This window comes from Trachemys scripta, chromosome 1 (assembly GCF_013100865.1).
Source record: "Trachemys scripta elegans isolate TJP31775 chromosome 1, CAS_Tse_1.0, whole genome shotgun sequence".
Lineage (NCBI taxonomy): Eukaryota > Metazoa > Chordata > Testudines > Emydidae > Trachemys > Trachemys scripta.
The window spans coordinates 13886351-13905818 of record NC_048298.1 but is presented as its reverse complement, the minus strand read 5'-3'; the positions used below and the strand labels follow the sequence as shown (position 1 = coordinate 13905818).

General features: G+C 41.9%; 1 protein-coding gene across 1 annotated transcript in view; it reads right to left on the bottom strand.

Moving 5' to 3' along the window:
• Nucleotides 1-19468, bottom strand: part of DHTKD1 (dehydrogenase E1 and transketolase domain containing 1) — a 41648-nt gene that overhangs the window by 1907 nt on the left and 20273 nt on the right. The window contains exons 9-16 of the mRNA XM_034764863.1: nucleotides 18173-18257; nucleotides 16935-17074; nucleotides 11858-12008; nucleotides 5558-5664; nucleotides 3301-3465; nucleotides 2363-2445; nucleotides 1070-1239; nucleotides 128-213 (exon numbers count right to left, since the gene is read on the bottom strand). Of these exons, the coding sequence (XP_034620754.1) occupies nucleotides 128-213; nucleotides 1070-1239; nucleotides 2363-2445; nucleotides 3301-3465; nucleotides 5558-5664; nucleotides 11858-12008; nucleotides 16935-17074; nucleotides 18173-18257 (987 nt within the window). The remainder of the gene's footprint in view (nucleotides 1-127; nucleotides 214-1069; nucleotides 1240-2362; nucleotides 2446-3300; nucleotides 3466-5557; nucleotides 5665-11857; nucleotides 12009-16934; nucleotides 17075-18172; nucleotides 18258-19468) is intronic.

Sequence of the window (19468 nt, the reverse complement as noted above, 5' to 3'; positions counted from 1 at the left end):
ATTACACTTATATGAGGGTTTTTACGTTTATGAACATTAAACTAAATCACTACTAATTCCTGGTAGCAAAATATATATAGTATCTAAAGACTCAAACATCAATTTAAAAGATTACTATAAACCTTACCTTACATGCCAACTGCTTCTCAAACCTTGGTGACACAAAGGCCCAGGGACCCATGTTTTGTGGCTCCTCCTGACTCCAAATAAAATCTGTAGGAAAGATGAGACCATGTGTTTGTATATTCCATATACACCAACTGATCTTCCCACTGAATCCAGAAACACGTATTAATGAGTCTCTAAGCTAGTTTTCTTAGCTGTATATTCCCATTCCATCTACAATGGTCCTGCTATGACAGCAAAGGCACCACCTTTCAGTCTGAGGATTACTAGACTGGACTGACTTTGTTACCACACAATGCTGTCGCCAGGGGTGAAAATAAATGAGGATGAAAATTCATATTTTAAGAACAAATTATTCTTCATTTCTTTTTGTTCCTCTACCTTCCATTACAGAGAACACTTCCTCACTTCCATGTGCTTTGCAGGATCTCCCAAGATCAAGGGATCCAACAGTGGTGATCAATAGGAAAAATATCAATTAACTGATCTGCAATATTTGTTTAAATGTGTGTATTGTAAAATTAAGCCATTGTATCGATAAGCTGTTTAGGGCAAGGATTGTCTCTTAGTCTGTTTGTACAGGGCCTAGCACAATGGGAACCCAACCTCAATTGGGCTCCCAAGTTCTATTGCATTACTAACAAGATGTAAATTTACCACAGCCATCTGCTGGATAGATTCAGAACTGCTTATCTGCATCATAGGTTCCATACTAGTATATTCCCCTATGGTGCAAGTGATAAGGACTTGTGTTTCTAAAGCAGCATATCTGAAGTTGTATTGGGGGGGCAGGACGGACAACAAAATCAAACCAAGTCTAGACCTTTTAATCCTAAAAGGAAAGAACAATGTGGAGCAGCAACAAGTGGAGTTCCTAGATGGCCATGGATTTGTTTCAATATTTTAAAAGAGGTTAAATGCAAAGTATAACAATCTGCCTGACCTTTGGCATTTTTATACTTGTTCATCTCTTGCTGTAGAGCTTCCAGGGGGAAAGGACACAGTTCTTCTAGTCTGACAATAGCAGTGTTGTGCTTCTTCTCTCCTAGTGCCGCTCTCTGTTTCACCAAAGCATAGTAATGCTTGCCAGAACACAGCACCACTCGGCTGACGCTAAAAGGCAGAAAAATTGAGGTGTTTTCAAGGACAGCATTTTAAAAGAGACCCTACACAGCCACTTGTTATACATTAAATCCTAAACCTTTAGCCTTTTCTAAAAGCCCAATCCAACAACCCTGGATAAGGCCAAAGTGCTGACTATCAGATCAAAAGAAAGAAAAGAGAGCAGAAGAGGAAGGATGGTCCAGTTATTAAGTTCCTAATCTTGGATCAACTCCCTGCTCCGCCTCAGACGTGGGCAAGTCACTTAGTCTCTATGTGCCTCTGTTTCCCCATCTGTTAAATGTGGATAGTAGTACTTCCCTAACTTACAGGGTGTTGAGGATAAATACATTAAAAATCTGAGTCATTCAGATTCTACAGGGATAGTAGCCAAATAAGTACCACAGATAGAAGCTTATCCAAACAGGGCTCTTTTTCCCTTCTGTAGGTAGGAATATAGAGACACAACACATACTTTTGAAATATAGTTCTCATCTCTACAGACTCCTCACTTCAGCATGTTAAGTGTTCAGAGACCAATATAACCAAAAAAAAAAAAAAAAAAAACAAAAACCACTTCTCATAAGAATAGTAGCAGAGTGGGGGATTCATTTGTTTATGAATGAGCAGCACTGGTCAGTGTCACGCACACTATAGGCAGAAGCAAGATAAACCACCAAACTCAAGCTCTCTGAATGCACCTGAGCTCAGGCCTCAATGATTATATCCTACCCATTCCTGCTGTTTCATTCCTGTCAGTTGTACTGAAGTTTCCGGTGGTGTAAGATATGCCCACCAACTATGCAGAGATCACAATTCCTAAAGATTAGATCAGTCTCCTTTATGTACAGTGCAAAACCTTCAGGCCTAATTCGGCTCTCATTTATAGGGGTGTAAATCCAGGCTAACTAATGAAATCAGAGGAGTACGTTTTACAGAGGTGACAAGAGAATGAAAGGACCTATAATTCTACCTTCGCTCTGATCCTGTTTATTTTTTCTTCATAAAAATTATCAGAAATGAATTTTCAAGGGGAAAGAAAAAAACAAACAAAACAAAAACACACTTGTTTTACAGCCAATTATGCCTACATGCTGTTTGGAACTGTGAGTATTAGAAACAAGAATCAAGTTACCTGTTAGGATCCACTGACAAATCACCAATTACAGGCTTGAATGTTGTCCCTGGGGCCATTTCTTGAAAATTTGACACCGCCCCCTAAAGAGGGGAAAAGGTAGGATATTTAACCGAGATTTTTAGATTTGAAAACCACATGTGCTGTATAAGGATTAAAATATGATCCCGAAGAACCCCCAAGTCTTGTACTACTTGTTATTGATCAGAAAAGTTTGTCAGTTGTTTAAGGGGGTTCTGAGTTTCTTGGCATAATATTCATTATTAACAATGGCTACAATCAAACTGATTAACAGCTGATGCCACGGGATTAAAGAGACATTGTCAAATAAATTTTAGCCCACAGATTTAGACTAAAATTTTACTGAAATTATTATGAAGAGTTATCCAGTATTTTCCCCCCCTCCCCTTTTCTTTTTTAATTTCCAGGATTTTCTCCCACCCTCTTGAAAGGGCAAAGGGTGGAAGAATTACAAAAACAAAACAAAAAACCCAACCCCCTCTCACCCCCCATTCTTTGGGAACACTATGAATGCCAAAACATAACAAGGACATTTTGCTAATGCATGAGAACTGGGAAGTGAAACTCACCAATGTAGTCTCAATATTTAAAATGAGTGAAATGGAAAAAGCAAACGTAAGTGGAGAACGTTAAATTAGATACCATTTTAACTAAAATCCTTTTGAAAACCACTGTAGTGTCAACGTGGTAAAAAAACCTGTGTGGACACACTTATATCAGTGTAAAACTGTTATATTGGCTTAACTTGCACTGGCAAAGTTTACAGGTGCAAACTAAACCAATATAAGCCAAGTTTAAATATATTTAAGAAGGCCAATGCACAAAGTTTGAACCAGTTTAAACTGGTATAACACTGTTTTAGTATGTCTTAGAGGGTTAAACTAAAAGTAACCCTAGCAGAGAGTGTTTCTACTTACTGGAAATCTGAGTAGCATTTTGGGAGAAGCAACAATTAAAGGTTTCCGGAAGTTTCGGATCATCTGCCTACGGAGCAAATGGAAATACTGTGCTGGGGTGGTTGGATGCACAACTGACATGTTCACGTTGTCACCATCAACTCCCTCTTCTGCACTGTCACACATCTATGAAAGAACAAAATAATCCCTCACCAAGAAGCAAGCTGTCAACCAAACATGCTTGATACAGTACAAATGACTGAGGTACAATCACTGGTGTTTGTACAGGGAACAGATATACACTCCAATATGTGCTGAAGGTCTCAACTTACAGGAAAAGGCAATAAACAAATGAAGTCACTCTAATTCTTTTATAGAACATTGCTAACATCTAAACTATAAAAGCTTTAACTGTGGTGTAACCAGGATCCTGGATTCTATTGCTTTTAAAAAAGTGTAAACAGGCTCTTAAACAACTTCTGTATTTGATCCCAGATCCCCACACACACTGCAATCACCTAGTGAGTTTGTAAAGCACTTAAGGAGTTACACAAAGATGTGTTATAGCCTTTAAAAATAAAATATTTATAATGCAACTTTTTTTAAGACAGCAACAATGGCAAAATGATAATATGCAATTCTGAAGTGCTTTCTAATAGAGGATCCCAACGTCCCTTTGCAAATATTACTGAATTCAGACTTAAAACGCATCTACATGGCAGGTAAATATTGTTCCCATTGAAGGTCAGTTTCCTGATTGGTTAAATGGCTCATCTAAGATCACATATGAAAAGTTTGTTTCAGAGCCTAGAATAGAACTGCAGTCTCCAGACTTGCACCTTAAGCACATGATCACCCTTTCTCCCAAATCCATGCCATTTCTTTTTCATAGCAACCACCTTGGTTATATGATCTTGCAGAGACCTAACATCAACGCCAAGCCTTTAATTCAAGGTGGATGAAAATCCATGATCTTAAAAAAAAAAAAATAAAAAAAAATAAAAAATACATTTTTTCTTTTTAAAAATAAACCGATTTAAAATTAAAATTGAACTGACGACAACCTACATTGAAGGCTTAAAAACTTACTAATCTATTAAAATAATTTAAAATGGAATCAAAAAATATTCAAGCAGTGCATGTTTACTGCCAAAGTTTTAAAGACTCTGCCTATTGCACCTGAAGTGCTAAACTAGCTTTTGACAACATTAGCCTTTTCTTCTGGTGCAAAGATAATGTGTTCTTTATTTCATTTGACTAGTTCAGTTCAATTCAATGACTAGTTCATCCAAAGTTGAAAAATCAGTTGGGAGTTGAAAAGAACAGGAAACTTTGTTTTCATCTACCAATTTATGAATAAAAACTAGGTTCAAGAGGATAAGATCTATAGTTCTAAAATCTGGAAGGACATGACCACCAGAAACAATCAGTTCAGTACAAATAATTCCTTTTAAAAAATAAAACCGAATTCAAAAAGTGTTCTGAATTCACGTTTCAATAAAGACTAATTTTTCATAAAATGTACTGATACACAAGGATAGTTTTCTTTAATGAAAAATAATTTTACATGCTGTTTTTATACATTTAACAATTCCAATTTTCATCCAAATGCAGCTTGACACAAGTAAAAAAATTAGGGACAAGATGCGTGAAGTAATTTCTTTTATTAGATCAATTTCTGTTGGTGGGAGACACAAGCTTAGAAAAAGAGCTCTGTGTAAGCTTGAAAATTTGTCTGTTTCACCAACAAAAGCTGGTCCAATAAAAGATATTACCACACACATCTAATATACTGGGACCAATACAACTACAACACTGCAAAAAAGTAAAATACAATAATCTAATAAATAAGAAAAGCATTTTCTATTACAATAAAATATTTTCTAATATAATAATGTAAAAAATTAAGAATCTGAATAAATGTAGGTTAATCTATACAATTAGTTAAATAAATGTGTATAAATATAGTGCATCAAAAAAGAAGGATCAAATTTTGCGCAAAGGCTGTATTTAGTTGCAAATCAACATGTTTTAATGGTTACCAATCAATGAGAATCAACCTCTCTTTGGAAAATAAAAAGGGCAAATGTAAAACAAGATTAAAATCAATGATTTATATCAAGGCTTCCTGCTTGCTGATTTAAATCAATCTACACTGCTTAATTTGACTGGCAAGTGCTACAGGCATGTAGAACTTTTAATAGAACAGCCTTCCTGAAGCATCTGACATTGACATGCATTGATAGAGGGTATGACACAGGCAGGTGTGTCCAGCTACCTGTAAGAAACGTTCCATTCGGCAGGAAGAGTGTTCAGGACCTGCACCATCATAGCCGTGGGGAAGAAGAATGACTATCCCGCTCTGCAGGAGCCACTTAGCTTCACCTAAAAAAGCAGGATCCAGAGGGCGGGGGGGTGAGAGAAGAGTTACACAGAGTATAAGTCAACATTATACCGACAGTCACTTGGTAAGTCTATGCAAATACTCTCTCAAAGGTTTACGCACACAAAATATCTAACAAGAGGTTGTCTTTAATTAAACAAAACTATGCAACTTCCTGTGGGAGTTTAGTGGTCACTTTGAAATTCTGACACAGTACAACTTTGATTATCTGAAAGTCTCTGAGGATACTGAAGCCTTTGTGTAAATCAGAGATGCTGGCTTCTGAGGAGGATTCTAGGTCTGCAGTACTGACGCTAATTCCCTCTGTTTCAATTATAAATCCTAAATTTTGTTTTAAAAAATTGCACCAAAAAGTTACAGTAGAATCCTCTGAATTGGACAGTGTCATTCTGATTAGACAGGTGTTCAATTAAAAGCCTCTTAAAAATATCCAAGAACATTTAAAGTTCAACAAAACATACTGAATAAAAGTGATTCACTGCATGCCGTCTTTTTAAATATTTATTTGGAGACAGACTTCTACATCAAAATACCAGCGCTGAGAATTTTATACCTATTTAACCTCTGGTAAGTCATTTCTTAATCAGTTGCCACTGTTGAAATGTGTCCATCCGAAGCAGAGTGTATGCTAATACTGTCCTGCTTAAGAATCATTTCCTATTCTCAAAAAGAACAGGAGTACTTGTGGCACCTAAGAGACTAACATTTATTTGGGCATAAGCTTTCGTGGGCTAAAACCCGCTTCAGATGCAGGCAGTGGAAAATACAGTAGGAAGATTATATCTATCTAGATATAGATATCCACACACACAGAACATGAAAAAATGGGTGTTGCCATACCAACTATAATGAGACTAATCAATCAATTAAGGTGGGCTATTATCAGCAGGAGAAAAAACTTTTGTAATTGATTAGTCTCGTTATAGTTAGTATGGCAACACTCATTTTTTCATGTTGTGTGTGTGTGTGCACACACACCCCTTCCTACTGTATTTTTCACTGCATGCATCCAACAAAGTGGGTTTTAGCCCACGAAAGCTTATGCCCAAATAAATGTGTTAGTCTCCGGTGCCACAAGTACTCCTCATTCTTTTTGCTGATACAGACACACGGCTACCACTCTGATTCCTGTTCTCAGTTTGCCAGTTTCCTGGGAACTAGGTCAATAAAGTGCCATCTCAGATTAAGTCTAGTGTGGTACTGGAACAACAATTTACAACTCAGACAATTCCTTCTTTCTATCACAGACTTCAGTTTCTGTTTGATATAAACTGGACACATACATATATATATAAAAAAAATTATACACACACCATGAACTATCTGTCTGGTTGTAAATTCCATTTGTAATGGTAACAGTCATTGCGTAGCCATTTGTAGCAGAAATTTGACACATAGTGGAGAGTTTAGGTTTGGAAAGCTGTGCCAGAGCATTCACAGGCCATCAACAATGAAGGACTTTCCCTTACTTCAACAAAGGGGTTTCTGCCAGCAGAGCCTTTAACCTTGAATGGGCTCTTTCTTCACAGAAACCTGTCAGGTCAGAGAAGGGAGGGTGGGGTGGATACCCCCCAGTACACAGCTGAGGGAACTGCAGTTTCTCTGCTTGACCACCTGACCCAGAGGTGGCAGGGGTGGTTAAAAAGGCAGCTTGGTTTCTAAGCCAACAAAGCCCTTCCCTCACCAGAAACAAAAGACCCAGAAGGAGTGGAGGCAGGATGGACTTTGCCTCCCCTAAGGACTTGTATCCGACCCAGACACTCACAACAGGAGGCAAGTATCAGAGGGGTAGCCGTGTTAGTCTGAATCTGTAAAAAGCAACAGAGGGTCCTGTGGCACCTTTGAGACTAACAGAAGTACTGGGAGCATAAGCTTTCGTGGGTCAGAACCTCACTTCTTCAGATGCAAGTAATGGAAATCTCCAGAGGCAGGTATATATCAGTGTGGAGATAACGAGGTTAGTTCAATCAGGGAGGGTGAGGTGCTCTGCTAGCAGTAGAGGTGTGAACACCAAGGGAGGAGAAACTGTTTCTGTAGTTGGATAGCCATTCACAGTCTTTGTTTAATCCTGATCTGATGGTGTCAAATTTGCAGATGAACTGAAGCTCAGCAGTTTCTCTTTGGAGTCTGGTCCTGAAGTTTTTTTGCTGTAAGATGGCTACCTTAACATCTGCTATTGTGTGGCCAGGGAGGTTGAAGTGTTCTCCTACAGGTTTTTGTATATTGCCATTCCTGATATCTGACTTGTGTCCATTTATCCTCTTGCGTAGTGACTGTCCAGTTTGGCCAGTGTACATAGCAGAGGGGCATTGCTGGCATATGATGACATATATAACATTGGTGGACGTGCAGGTGAATGAGCCGGTGATGTTGTAGCTGATCTGGTTAGGTCCAGTGATGGTGTTGCTGGTGTAGATATGTGGGCAGAGTTGGCATCGAGGTTTGTTGCATGGGTTGGTTCCTGAGTTAGAGTTGTTATGGTGCGATGCGTGGTTGCTGGTGAGAATATGCTTAAGGTTGGCAGGTTGTCTGTGGGCGAGGACTGGCCTGCCTCCCAAGGTCTGTGAAAGTGAGGGATCATTGTCCAGGATGGGTTGTAGATCACTGATGATGCGTTGGAGAGGTTTAAGCTGAGGACTGTAGGTGATGGCCAGTGGAGTTCTGTTGGTTTCTCTTCTGGGCCTGTCTTGTAGCAGGAGGCTTCTGGGTACACGTCTGGCTCTGTTGATTTGTTTCTTTATTTCCTTGTGTGGGTATCGTAGTTTTGAGAATGCTTGGTGAAGATCTTGTAGGTGTTGGTCTCTGTTTGAGGGGTTGGAGCAGATGCGATTGTACCTCAGTGCTTGGCTGTAGACGATGGATCGTGTGGTGTGACCGGGGTGGAAGCTGGAGGCATGAAGGTAGGCGTAGCGGTCGGTGGGTTTTTGGTATAGGGTGGTGTTAATGTGACCATCGCTTATTTGTACGGTGGTGTCCAGGAAGTGGACCTCCCGTGTAGATTGGTCCAGGCTGAGGTTGCTGGTGGGGTGGAAGCTGTTGAAAGCATGGTGGAATTCTTCCAGGGCCTCCATTGATGAAGAGGTCATCAATATAGCGTAGGTAGAGAAGGGGCATGCCCGAGATGATGGGGCGTCCAGGATTTCCAGGTTTGTGGATCTTAGGTAGTAGATAGAATAACCCCGGTCGGGGCTCTAAGGGTATGTTGATTTGTTCCTGTGTTAGTGTAGGGAGTGTCCTGAGTAGATGGTGCAGTTTCTTAGTGTATTCCTCAGTGGGATCTGAGGAAAGCGGCCTGTAGAATTTGGTATTGGAGAGTTGTCTGGCAGCCTCCTTCTGGTAGTCAGACCTGTTCATGATGACAACAGCACCTCCTTTATCAGCCTCTTTGATGATAATGTCAGGGTGGTTTCTGAGGCTGTGGATGGCATTGCGTTCTGCACAACTTAGGTTATGAGGCAAGCAATGTTGTTTTTCCACAATTTCTGCCTGTGCACGTCGGCGGAAGCATTCTATGTATAGGTCCAGACTGTCATTTCGACCCTCAGGAGGAGTCCATGTGGAGTTCTTCTTCCTGTGTTGTTGGTGGGAGGGTATCTGTGTATCAGTGCGCTGTTCAGTGTTATCATGAAAGTATTCTTTGAGTCGGAGGCGGCGAAAGTAGGCTTCCAGATCACCACAGAACTGTATCATGTTCGTGGGGGTGCTGGGGCAAAGCTGCTGCTGCTATGTACATTGGCCAAACTGGACAGTCACTACGCAAGAGGATAAATGGACACAAAGTCAGATATCAGGAATGGCAATATACAAAAACCTGTAGGAGAACACTTCAACCTCCCTGGCCACACAGTAGCAGATGTTAAGGTAGCCATCTTACAGCAAAAAAACTTCAGGACCAGACTCCAAAGAGAAACTGCTGAGCTTCAGTTCATCTGCAAATTTGACACCATCAGATCAGGATTAAACAAAGACTGTGAATGGCTATCCAACTACAGAAACAGTTTCTCCTCCCTTGGTGTTCACACCTCTACTGCTAGCAGAGCACCTCACCCTCCCTGATTGAACTAACCTCGTTATCTCCACACTGATATATACCTGCCTCTGGAGATTTCCATTACTTGCATCTGAAGAAGTGAGGTTCTGACCCACGAAAGCTTATGCTCCCAGTACTTCTGTTAGTCTCAAAGGTGCCACAGGACCCTCTGTTGCTTTTAACAGGAGGCAAAAATCAGACTAAGGAGGATTGTGTTCAGGAGTTGGTGGTTTTCCCTATAGATCTATAATTCTTGTGCTTTTCAAAAGTGTGTGCTTCCAAGGAACCCTTTGCTAAGCCTGTATTTCCTTGCTTTACTGCCACATCGTCCCTGAACGTGGTAACTAGCAACCAGAGCTCCCACAGCCAGGTGGTCTTTGAGGGGCACTCGGTCCAAGCAGCTTGGGGGCTCGGGAAGGCCAAAGCACAAGTTCCAAAGTCTAGGTAGCAGGACTGTGGGGTCCTACAGCTCAAGAAGGATGTCAGACATGGGATCTGTATAACCGTTTTATCCCTTCAGTGCCAACTGTCAAAGGCCCCACCATAGCAAGCCTGATACACTCTTTGCCCCCAACACACTTGTCATAATATGTATCTAAAAAAGTGTCATGTATGATATACGTAAACTGGTGCCATGGTGGTCCTGAAAATCATTGTGTAAAGCATGTAAGGGTTGTATACAAAGAGAGATGTGTGCTGGAAATAGGTTTTTAAAATGTGTTTGGGAGGCAGTGCATAACCCAGCCTGCCCTAGACAAAGGAACGTGTACCTACCTGTCTGACCGGCTTGGCTACAGGCACAGGACAATGAAACTACATTTATATATAAAGGCTAACAAAGTTTTGGTGATCATGCCAGGGAACAGAATCTGCACCCCAGGAAGACTTCTGGGCTCTTGAGCCCAGACAATGGATTTTGGGTAATATAAGGGGAGAGAGGAGGGGAAAAAAGAACACTTTAGTGATCCACCACCTAGGGGACATGGGAAACAGCACCTTCTGAGCCTGTGAAAGTTGGATCCCCAGACCAGGAAGGTTAGAGATGTCAGTATTTTACGGAAGTGAGAAAACTGCTTAGGCAAAGATTGTAACTTACTAAAATTAAATTTTATCCCCTAGAAAGTACGTTTTGTTTTGCTTGTAACCATACCTGTCTTTTTCTCTTACTTAGTATCACTTAAACCTCTGTTCTTTGTTAATAAACTTATTTTTAATTTTACCATAAACCATCTCAGTGCTGTTATACTGAAATAAAGTGAGAGTCCTCAGCTAAACAAATAGGTTGGTATGTACTCTCTCTTTGAGACAGAAATTAAGTTTGCTGTGAGTGTTCAGTGAGAGGGACTGGAACCTGCAGAAAGAGGTCTCTGGGGAACTTGGGAATTGAAGTTCACTATATTAACTTCAAGGCAAGGTTTAGTCTGGCAGAGTCTCAAGGACTTTGCTGGCAAGGCAGATAGGCTGGAGTGTCAGGGAGCAGACACACAGCTTAGCAGCAGCAGCGGCGCTCTCACTTGCTGAGGCAATAGGGTAACACAGTGGCTTGCAGTTCTGGGTGTCCAGAGCAGAATGCCTCAGGGCACCCCCAGGCACAGACTAAGTGACCCAGAACTAGGAACAGTGCTTAGCAGCACATGGGACTCAGTGATTGGATCCCGTCATCACAGACTGCTGTTCATTCAGGAAGCAGGACTAGACCGTGCTGTGAAAAAAGTCCAAGTCATAAAAAGAAAAAAACCAACAACCTGGTAGCATTGGAAGGATGATGCAATGGTTCGGGATTTAGCATGAGTCTCTGGGGACCTAGGTTCAAGTCCATGCTCCTCCATAGACTTCCCAGTTGACCTTGGGGAAGTCATTTAGTCTCTGTGCCTCAGTTGCCCATCTGTAAAATGGGGAGAATAGTACTGCCCTACTTCACAGGGGTGTTGTGAGAGTAAAATACATTAAAGACTGTGAGGTGCTCAGATGTAACAGTAATTGGGGCCATATAAGTACCATAGACAGATTATACAAATAGATGTCTCATACATGATACAAAGATACACAATTGCTTGCCGTGAGCATGGGGTCTTTTAGTTAAAAAGGAATTTCTGTACCACATGTAAGAAATATCTTTATTTTAATAAATTTGTTCCACTCACCTCCAGAGATGAAAGTGTCAAATATTATCTGGGCTCCATTAAAGAAATCACCAAACTGGGCCTCCCAAATTGGCAGTAACTTGGGGCTTTCAATACTCATCCCATACTCAAAACCAAGCACAGCTTCTTCAGACAGAGGGCTATTGCTCACCTAATAAAGAAAGAGTTTGGAAAAGGTAGGTGGGTGAAACAAGACGTTCAAATTTGATTCTGTTTTTCAGAATCAAAGCATGCCTAATGATAGGAATGTGCCTCCCAAACATTCCTAGGTAAGAGGCATTCACAAATCATTTTTGGGGGGAGGAGGGAGGAGAGGGAGAAATTGCGGGGGGAGCTATAAGGCTACTTCATAGTCTCATTCACCTCCACAGCTGATCTCCTCCCAGAAAAAACAGAACCCCTTTCTCAACTATCCAAAATAAAATAACCAACTAAGAGCTTGAGCTGAACGAGTTGCTGAATGGACACAATTATCGACCTGCTCCCTGTAAGTCAGGCCACAATTCTTTTTATCCACAGAGTCAATTCTATGGCAACAAGTTGTTTAAAAAAAAAAAAAAAAGATCCCACCAACAATTCACCCATCCCAGTTATTAGAGAAGTGAACTGGAATTCTGCAAACCTGGGCTCTTCAAGTGATTGTCCACATGGATTCAACTCCTGATGTGCACATGCCCCGTATGCATAAAATTGGATTCTTTTGGCCAGTGGTGTCTGTTGGAGCAGCATCTGCATTCTACATGTCCTCCTTACTCCCACCACCACCCAAGGACATAAAAGGCAGAATGGGCCCCAACCATTCCTCAGGTCCTTCTTACTGCCCATGGCAGCAAGACTGAACCCTTACAGCATCTGCCTTCTTCACTGCACATTGTGCTAGTATAGTTAGTGTCCTACTACTTAGTAGTTTGTTAGTGCCGGTTGTCAAAAAACAAATGACATTATATTCTATATGTGTCCATAATTTTTTTTGAGTAAGTTTCAGTTAGGCTAGACTACACCCATCCTCCCATTCAGGGGTGCTAGTAACATGACAAAAGCTAAAATCTCTGGGATTCAAGACGTCTCATGCAAAACTTCAGTGTCCATGATGACACACACTTCTGGTGCCTGCTTTGCCTAGGAGAGGGATACAGCCCCGAGCGCAGCTCCATATGTTGCCCCGTCTCTAAGAGAGCTCAGAAACTAGAGAAGCCCACCTGAAGCTGCTACTTGAGAGCAGAGTACAAGCCTCCTCGCAGAGAGAGAGAGGAAGGTCAGAGCTCAATCATAGTCATCTGGTCATTCCCTCTCCATTAGTATCCAGTATCCTCAGATGCCATAGCCTCCATAATTCCCTTGTTAGATCCTCAAGACCGATTCAGTGGTCTTGCAGGTCAAGAGCCATCTTTCCATTTATCTATTCATGCAGCCCAGAGGAAATACTTCAGATTTCTAGCAGGATCATTTTATTACTAGTACAGGATAGTGACCTCTGGTCTCTCCACAGCATCAAAAGGTATTTACGAAGGGCTTGGCAGCTGTGGCAGCTCACCTAAGGAAGCAGAGAAGCAAGGTCCACACACACCTCAAAGACTGGCTGGTTTGGGGAAGATAAACCCCACAGATGACCACTTCGATCCAAGTAACTTTAAAGCTCTTTACTTCATGGGGCCTGACAGTCAACAGAAAAGTCCATACTAATTCAGACTCAAAGCACACAGTGCATAGGAGCAGTGCTGGATTCCAGGTCAGCGAGAGCTTACCTTCCACAGAAAGATTCTTGACAATAGTAAACCTCACCAAAGCATATCCGTAAGAGCTTGCCTCAGACTTCTGTGACACATGGTCTCATGCCTATGTGACACAGTTTGCCAGAATTCCCCTATCCTCCATGCAAGGGTGGCTGAAATTAGTGTCTCTACCCGGTAGATATCACATGGAAATGATGGTTGCGGTCTCAAGTCTTTGTTAATCTGGTGAAAAAAGCATTTTAGATAGGCAAAGATTCTCCGCACCTCTGCCTACCAAGACTCTGGTGACAGATCTCCCACTGAGGGATGGGGAATTCCTCTAGATCATCTCTGAACTCAGGGCCCATGGTCCCTTCAGGAAGCTCATCTCCACATAAGCATCCTAGAGCTCAGAGCCATCTGCCTGCCATGCAAAGTGTCCCTGCCTCTTCTCCATAGATCCATAATTTAAGTGTTGACAGATAATACCACAATCACGCGTTATGACAATAGATAGGAAAGCATGATGGCCTGACAAAGCAGAGACTACTTGGCTCTGGACTTGGTGCATTCCAAATCAAATCTCACCAGTGCTTCTGCACCTTTCCAGCCTTCAACACACATTAGGAGAACAACCCAGCAGACCGTTCTGAGACAGACTCAGTCCTGCAGAATGCCTTTTGCAAGTGGGAATTCCCAGAAACAGACCTATTTGCCACAGACCAGAACAACAGGTGTCAAACATTCTGTTCCAGAGGGGGTTTTAGTCCAGGATTTGACAGATACCTCTCATATCCCTAGTACTCTGGGACTGATGTATGCCTTTGTGCCAATTCCCACAATACCAAGGGTTCTGAGGAAACCAGGACAAGACACAAGACTAATTATTTCAGTAATTGAGCTCTACAAGTCTGTTTAGTTTATCAAAAAGAAGATTGAAAGGTGAATTGATTACAGTATGTAAGTACCTTCATATGGAGAAAATACTGAATACCAATGGCCTCTTTAATCTAGCGGAGAAAGACAAAACAAGAACCAACAGATGGAAGCTGAAGCCAGACAAATTCAAATTAGGTACAATTTTTTCTCTTTCTTTCTTTCTTTCTAAACAGTGAGAGTGATAAGCCATTGGAACAAACTATCAAGGTAAGTGGTGGATCCTCCCTCTCTTGATGTCTTCCTATAAGACTGGATGCCTTTCTGGAGGATGTGCTTTACTCAAACACTAGTTATTGGGCTTAGTACAGGGGTAACGGAGTGAAATGTTAATGGCCTGTGCTATATAGGTGATACTAGATAATCTAAAATAACCTTAGATAACCTTCTGGTCTCAAACTCTGAATCATGATAGCTCCAGCATGTGCTGGACAGTTCCGTTATTTGAATCTGACAATCTCTCAGTTCAGCCCCCGCTCACCTTACCTGCTCAACCTAGCAGTCATTCAGAACAACAAGTTAGTGCTGGATCCAGGTGCAGGATCTGTTACACCTGACAGCCTCAATGCTGGGTACATGACATCCTTTGAAAGAAGCTGCTTAGATAAAGTTCAGAAAATTCTGCTCTAAACCAGGAAAGCCTCAAGCCGACTTTACTTTTTAAGTGGGAGAGATTGTCTATCTAGGCATCTCAGCACTAGCTGTCTTACTGGACTACACTCATTTCAGCAACACTGGGCTATTTACTAGCCCTGAAACAATCTAGACTGTATCAGCACCACCTAGCAGCTACTGCCCTCCTATTCAGGGCCATACTGTTATTCAGGTTTTTTCCTCAGTTTGGGAGCTCTCCCCCTCTTAGAACCTCAATATAGTATTAGCAGAGTTGATGGACTCCCCATCTGAGTCCTTAGCCACCTGTTCCATTTACCACAATCTATGAAGAATGCTTTTAATAGCCATTACATTAGCTCAAAGGACAGGAGAGATTCAGGCCTTCAGGATGGGCCCTCTTACCCAGTATTTCCTAAGGATAAAGCTACCACTTGATGTATTAAGACAAAACTGTCCAGGAACACACCTAGACTGTTTGTAGCCTTTGCAGAAAGCATTAATGGGCAGGCAATATCCCCTTAGGGATAATCTAACTGCATGAGGAGAGGTTATCAATTAACCAGGCTAGATCCATTTAGCATATTGGAACTTATTCCACTACAGCTTAGGCAGCCTCCGCTGCCTGTTTGAAGAGTGTCCCTATTCTGGAAATCTGCAAGGCAGTTATGTGGCGCCCAGTTGACACATGCACTGGACACTACTCTTTGGTAGAGGCTTTCAGATTAGATCTCTCTTTTGGTAGGGCTGTCCTACTATCCTTGCTTAACTGGGACTCCTACTACCCCACTCCAACCTAACATAACTGTTAGTCACCAAGAGTAGAGTCCATGTGGACAATCACTTGAAGAATGAACAATTGCAAGTTAAAGATAAGTTTCTTGGAGATGTGTTGTCCACATGGATTCTACATACCACCCTCCTTCCTAGCTACTACAGAGTCGTACTTCTCTGACATTCTGCTCCAGCAAAGGAACTGAGGGATGGGTGGGGCCAGGCCTTCTATTGTGACTAAGGCTAAGATTTTGTCATGGTTATTTTTAGTAAAAGTCATGGACAGGTCATGAGCAATAAACAAACATTCACAGAAGCCGTGACCTGTCTGTGACTTCTGCTTGTTGTGGCTCCATGGTTTCCCCCGCCACAGTGGTGGCTGGGAGCTGTGGGGTTCCCCCTCTGCCCATGGCAGCTGGAAGCTGCAGGGTGACCATATTTCCCAGAGAGAAAAACGGGAAACCCCCAGCCGCTCACCCGAGGCATCCTCCCCCACGCAAAGTCGCCCGTTGCCACCATTGCCCAAACCCTGCTAGCTCCCCGCTGGCTGCCAGCTCCTGAGTCCTGCAGCCCCAGGGGCTGAAGCGGAGAATGTCACAGAGGTCTCTGGAAGTCATGGATTCCGTGACTTCCATGACATAAACATAGCCTTAATCATGATCTCGTTTTGCAAGGTGGGGGTGCATGAAGACATCTCGGGCACAAGCACCACTCCAACAAACACTACTGGCCAAAATAATCTGATCTCACAGGCATAGGAGTGCAGGTGCACTGAAAGTGGAATCCACAGGGACAACACATCTTGAAGAACCACAATTACTATAAGGTAAGTAAGTGTTTTCTATTCCCAACTCTCACTTTGGCTTATTGCGTGACCTCGAGCAACCCAATTCATTTCGGAGGCTCAGGCTCCCCATTTATAGAATGGCAAGTTATCCACCTTTGAGAAGTAAGTTTTGCTTCCCAAAACGTGTTACCTGCAAATTATTATAACAATGTGAAGTCATGGAGAAGTGACCTGCTCTATAAAGCATACACCATACCTCTAGGAAGCCTTTCTGATCCGGAGACATATGATTCAGCGGGATATAGGTTTCATCTGTCTCTTGGCAAACCAACATTGCGTGTCGTTGGCTGAATGTTCCTCTGCCAACATCCTGACCACTTAGTCTGATATTAAACCCTTTATCAAGTAAGAAACAAAGTAACCTTAAATAATCAAAGTCATAAAGGTAGAGACTACTAGTGACAACTTCTCCTTATTCAACAATATCACTTCCCTCTTCAAAATCCTCTCTAGTTTCTCCTTACCAAGCATATCAAATTCAAGCTTCTTTTTCTAATCACCAGGGCTCTGTGCAATTCCACTCTTGCTTACACATCCCTGCACTCATTTCTCCCCCACCACTCAAGGCTTTTTCCAAAGCTTGATTCTTAACAGCTCCCTAGGTATCCTTTCTACCATTCTTATCTTTATACCTTCCACTCCTTACTCTTACACCAAAGATCTCTAGTTCTCTTGGGCCAAACCTTACTCCCCTCCTTCAAACACACCCCTCCTATTAAGACTCAGCATGCACTCTGCATCACTCCCATGTAAATATCTAGATCGATGTGTTTGAACTGTTTTTAGTTTGTGTCTGCATTAGAGCCTTAATTTGTTTTGAGCAAGTACTGAGATTACTTCTGTGATGGTAAAGCATCAAATTTACTATCAATGATTAAAATTACTGTTAGTTTACTTATGTGGTGGAAGAAAAATGAGTACTGGATATCTGCCTTCTACTTTAGAACCGGATGCTCTTGAGCGGAGACCTCCATCAGTGACAAACTGCTTAGCTATTTTATAATGTTAATAAGTGTACATGAAGCCCGAAGCACACCACAAAATGCATGTGCCCTGTATGCAATGTAATGCAAACCTGAATCCAGGTCTAGGAGGTGAAAAATTCAGTCTTACACTTCAAGTTAAACATATACTTATGAGTAGTCCCATTTATTTCAATGAGACTACTCACATGCTTAGCTTTAAGCACAAGAATATATGTTTCAGTGAATCGAGGCTTTATCCTCTGGACCCGCTAGTATCTAACCTACAAGTATAAATGGCACAAGACGGTCACAGTTGCCTTTTTATTAGAATAAAGATGCTACTTTATTGGGCTTTTATATAGTCACAACACTTGGAATTGATCAGGAGATACATTAAAAAAGTCTTATGGCATATTAGATAGTAGAACATATTGCTTCAGTGACAATCTGCTGTCTAGTTGCCTCTTACCTTGGCTGAGTAGTGAACCCAAAGCTAATGTTTCAGCTGTAGCCCAGTCCAACTTTGTTCCTTCCTCCACTTTCTGTATTCTTGCCTGAATATTTTTAGAAAAGTAGATCAGTGATTTAGCTTTGTCATTCTGCACCTCATCAGATGTTACAGATCAACCGAGATAGCTAGAAAAATACACAGAGCAACATCTGGGACGTTTTAGTAGTCACTATAACAGAGGGGCTTGCCCCTTTAAGAGCTGGAAGCCTGGAGCTTGTCAGCTCTGTACAATTAGCTCTGTCTGCCACATCTGGGATGAGTGGTGGGGTTTACTTAGAGCCAGCTGGGTATGGACCAGGTGACTCCCCTTTAGCATCAGAGTGAGAGGCTCCTGGAGGGAAGGCCCTGAGAACAGGAGAACTACTCCAGCTGGGAAGGGCTGGGAATAGCCTGCTAAGGCAAGAAGGATCCTGAAACACCAAGGGAGTTTGGAGCTGTGCCCAGCTGATGGCTGGAGGGAAGACTTGTGTTTATTTTTGAACTTTAAGTTCAAATCATACTCTAAAGGAGGGCTGATATTGGACTTGATAGAGCCCTTTTGAGTTTATTAAGGAATCAAGAGCAGAAAGTCAGGTGGTTGGGCACTTGCAGGCCACCAGGGAATACCTGGGAGGAGGCCACTCGCTGACAGTGACCTTAGGCCCGATCCTGCAATCAGTTCCATGTGGTGGACATGTGTGTCCATGCAGATCATCAGTGAATCATGGATCCAATTGCAGAACCTAGATTTTAAACTCCTTTGAGCACAGGCTGTGCTTTTAATATCACAGTTTTTTGTTTATGTAGTTAGTGCTGGGGAAAGATGCCAGATGGAAGATTCCCAGTCTCCAGAGCTATCAATCTATAAAACAGATTAGACAGCAACCATGCAAAATGTTCTCCAAATCACTGCCCTTCCAACATGCACCTGGATGTGGAGGAGGGTAGGCTAGGTCAGTCTTCCTGCCTATTCAACTCTTGGCCTCTCAGACTCCCTATCAAGGGCCAACCAATGCCAATAATTTTGTTATGTGGATGCATTCACTTAGAACTGGGTTAACAAAATAATTTCAAACAGACAACTTACTAGCCATCAAAACATTAGTAATCAACAACCTGGTGCACATTTATATTGGGGATCTAGGTAATAGACTCTATATTCCTTTACCAATCCCTGAGACAGTCTCCCATAAGATAGGCCTTTTTAAAACAAACATTCTTAAATGCAATAAAAACTAAGTCAAGATTGTTGAATGCTTTTTCCTCTATTCTAGC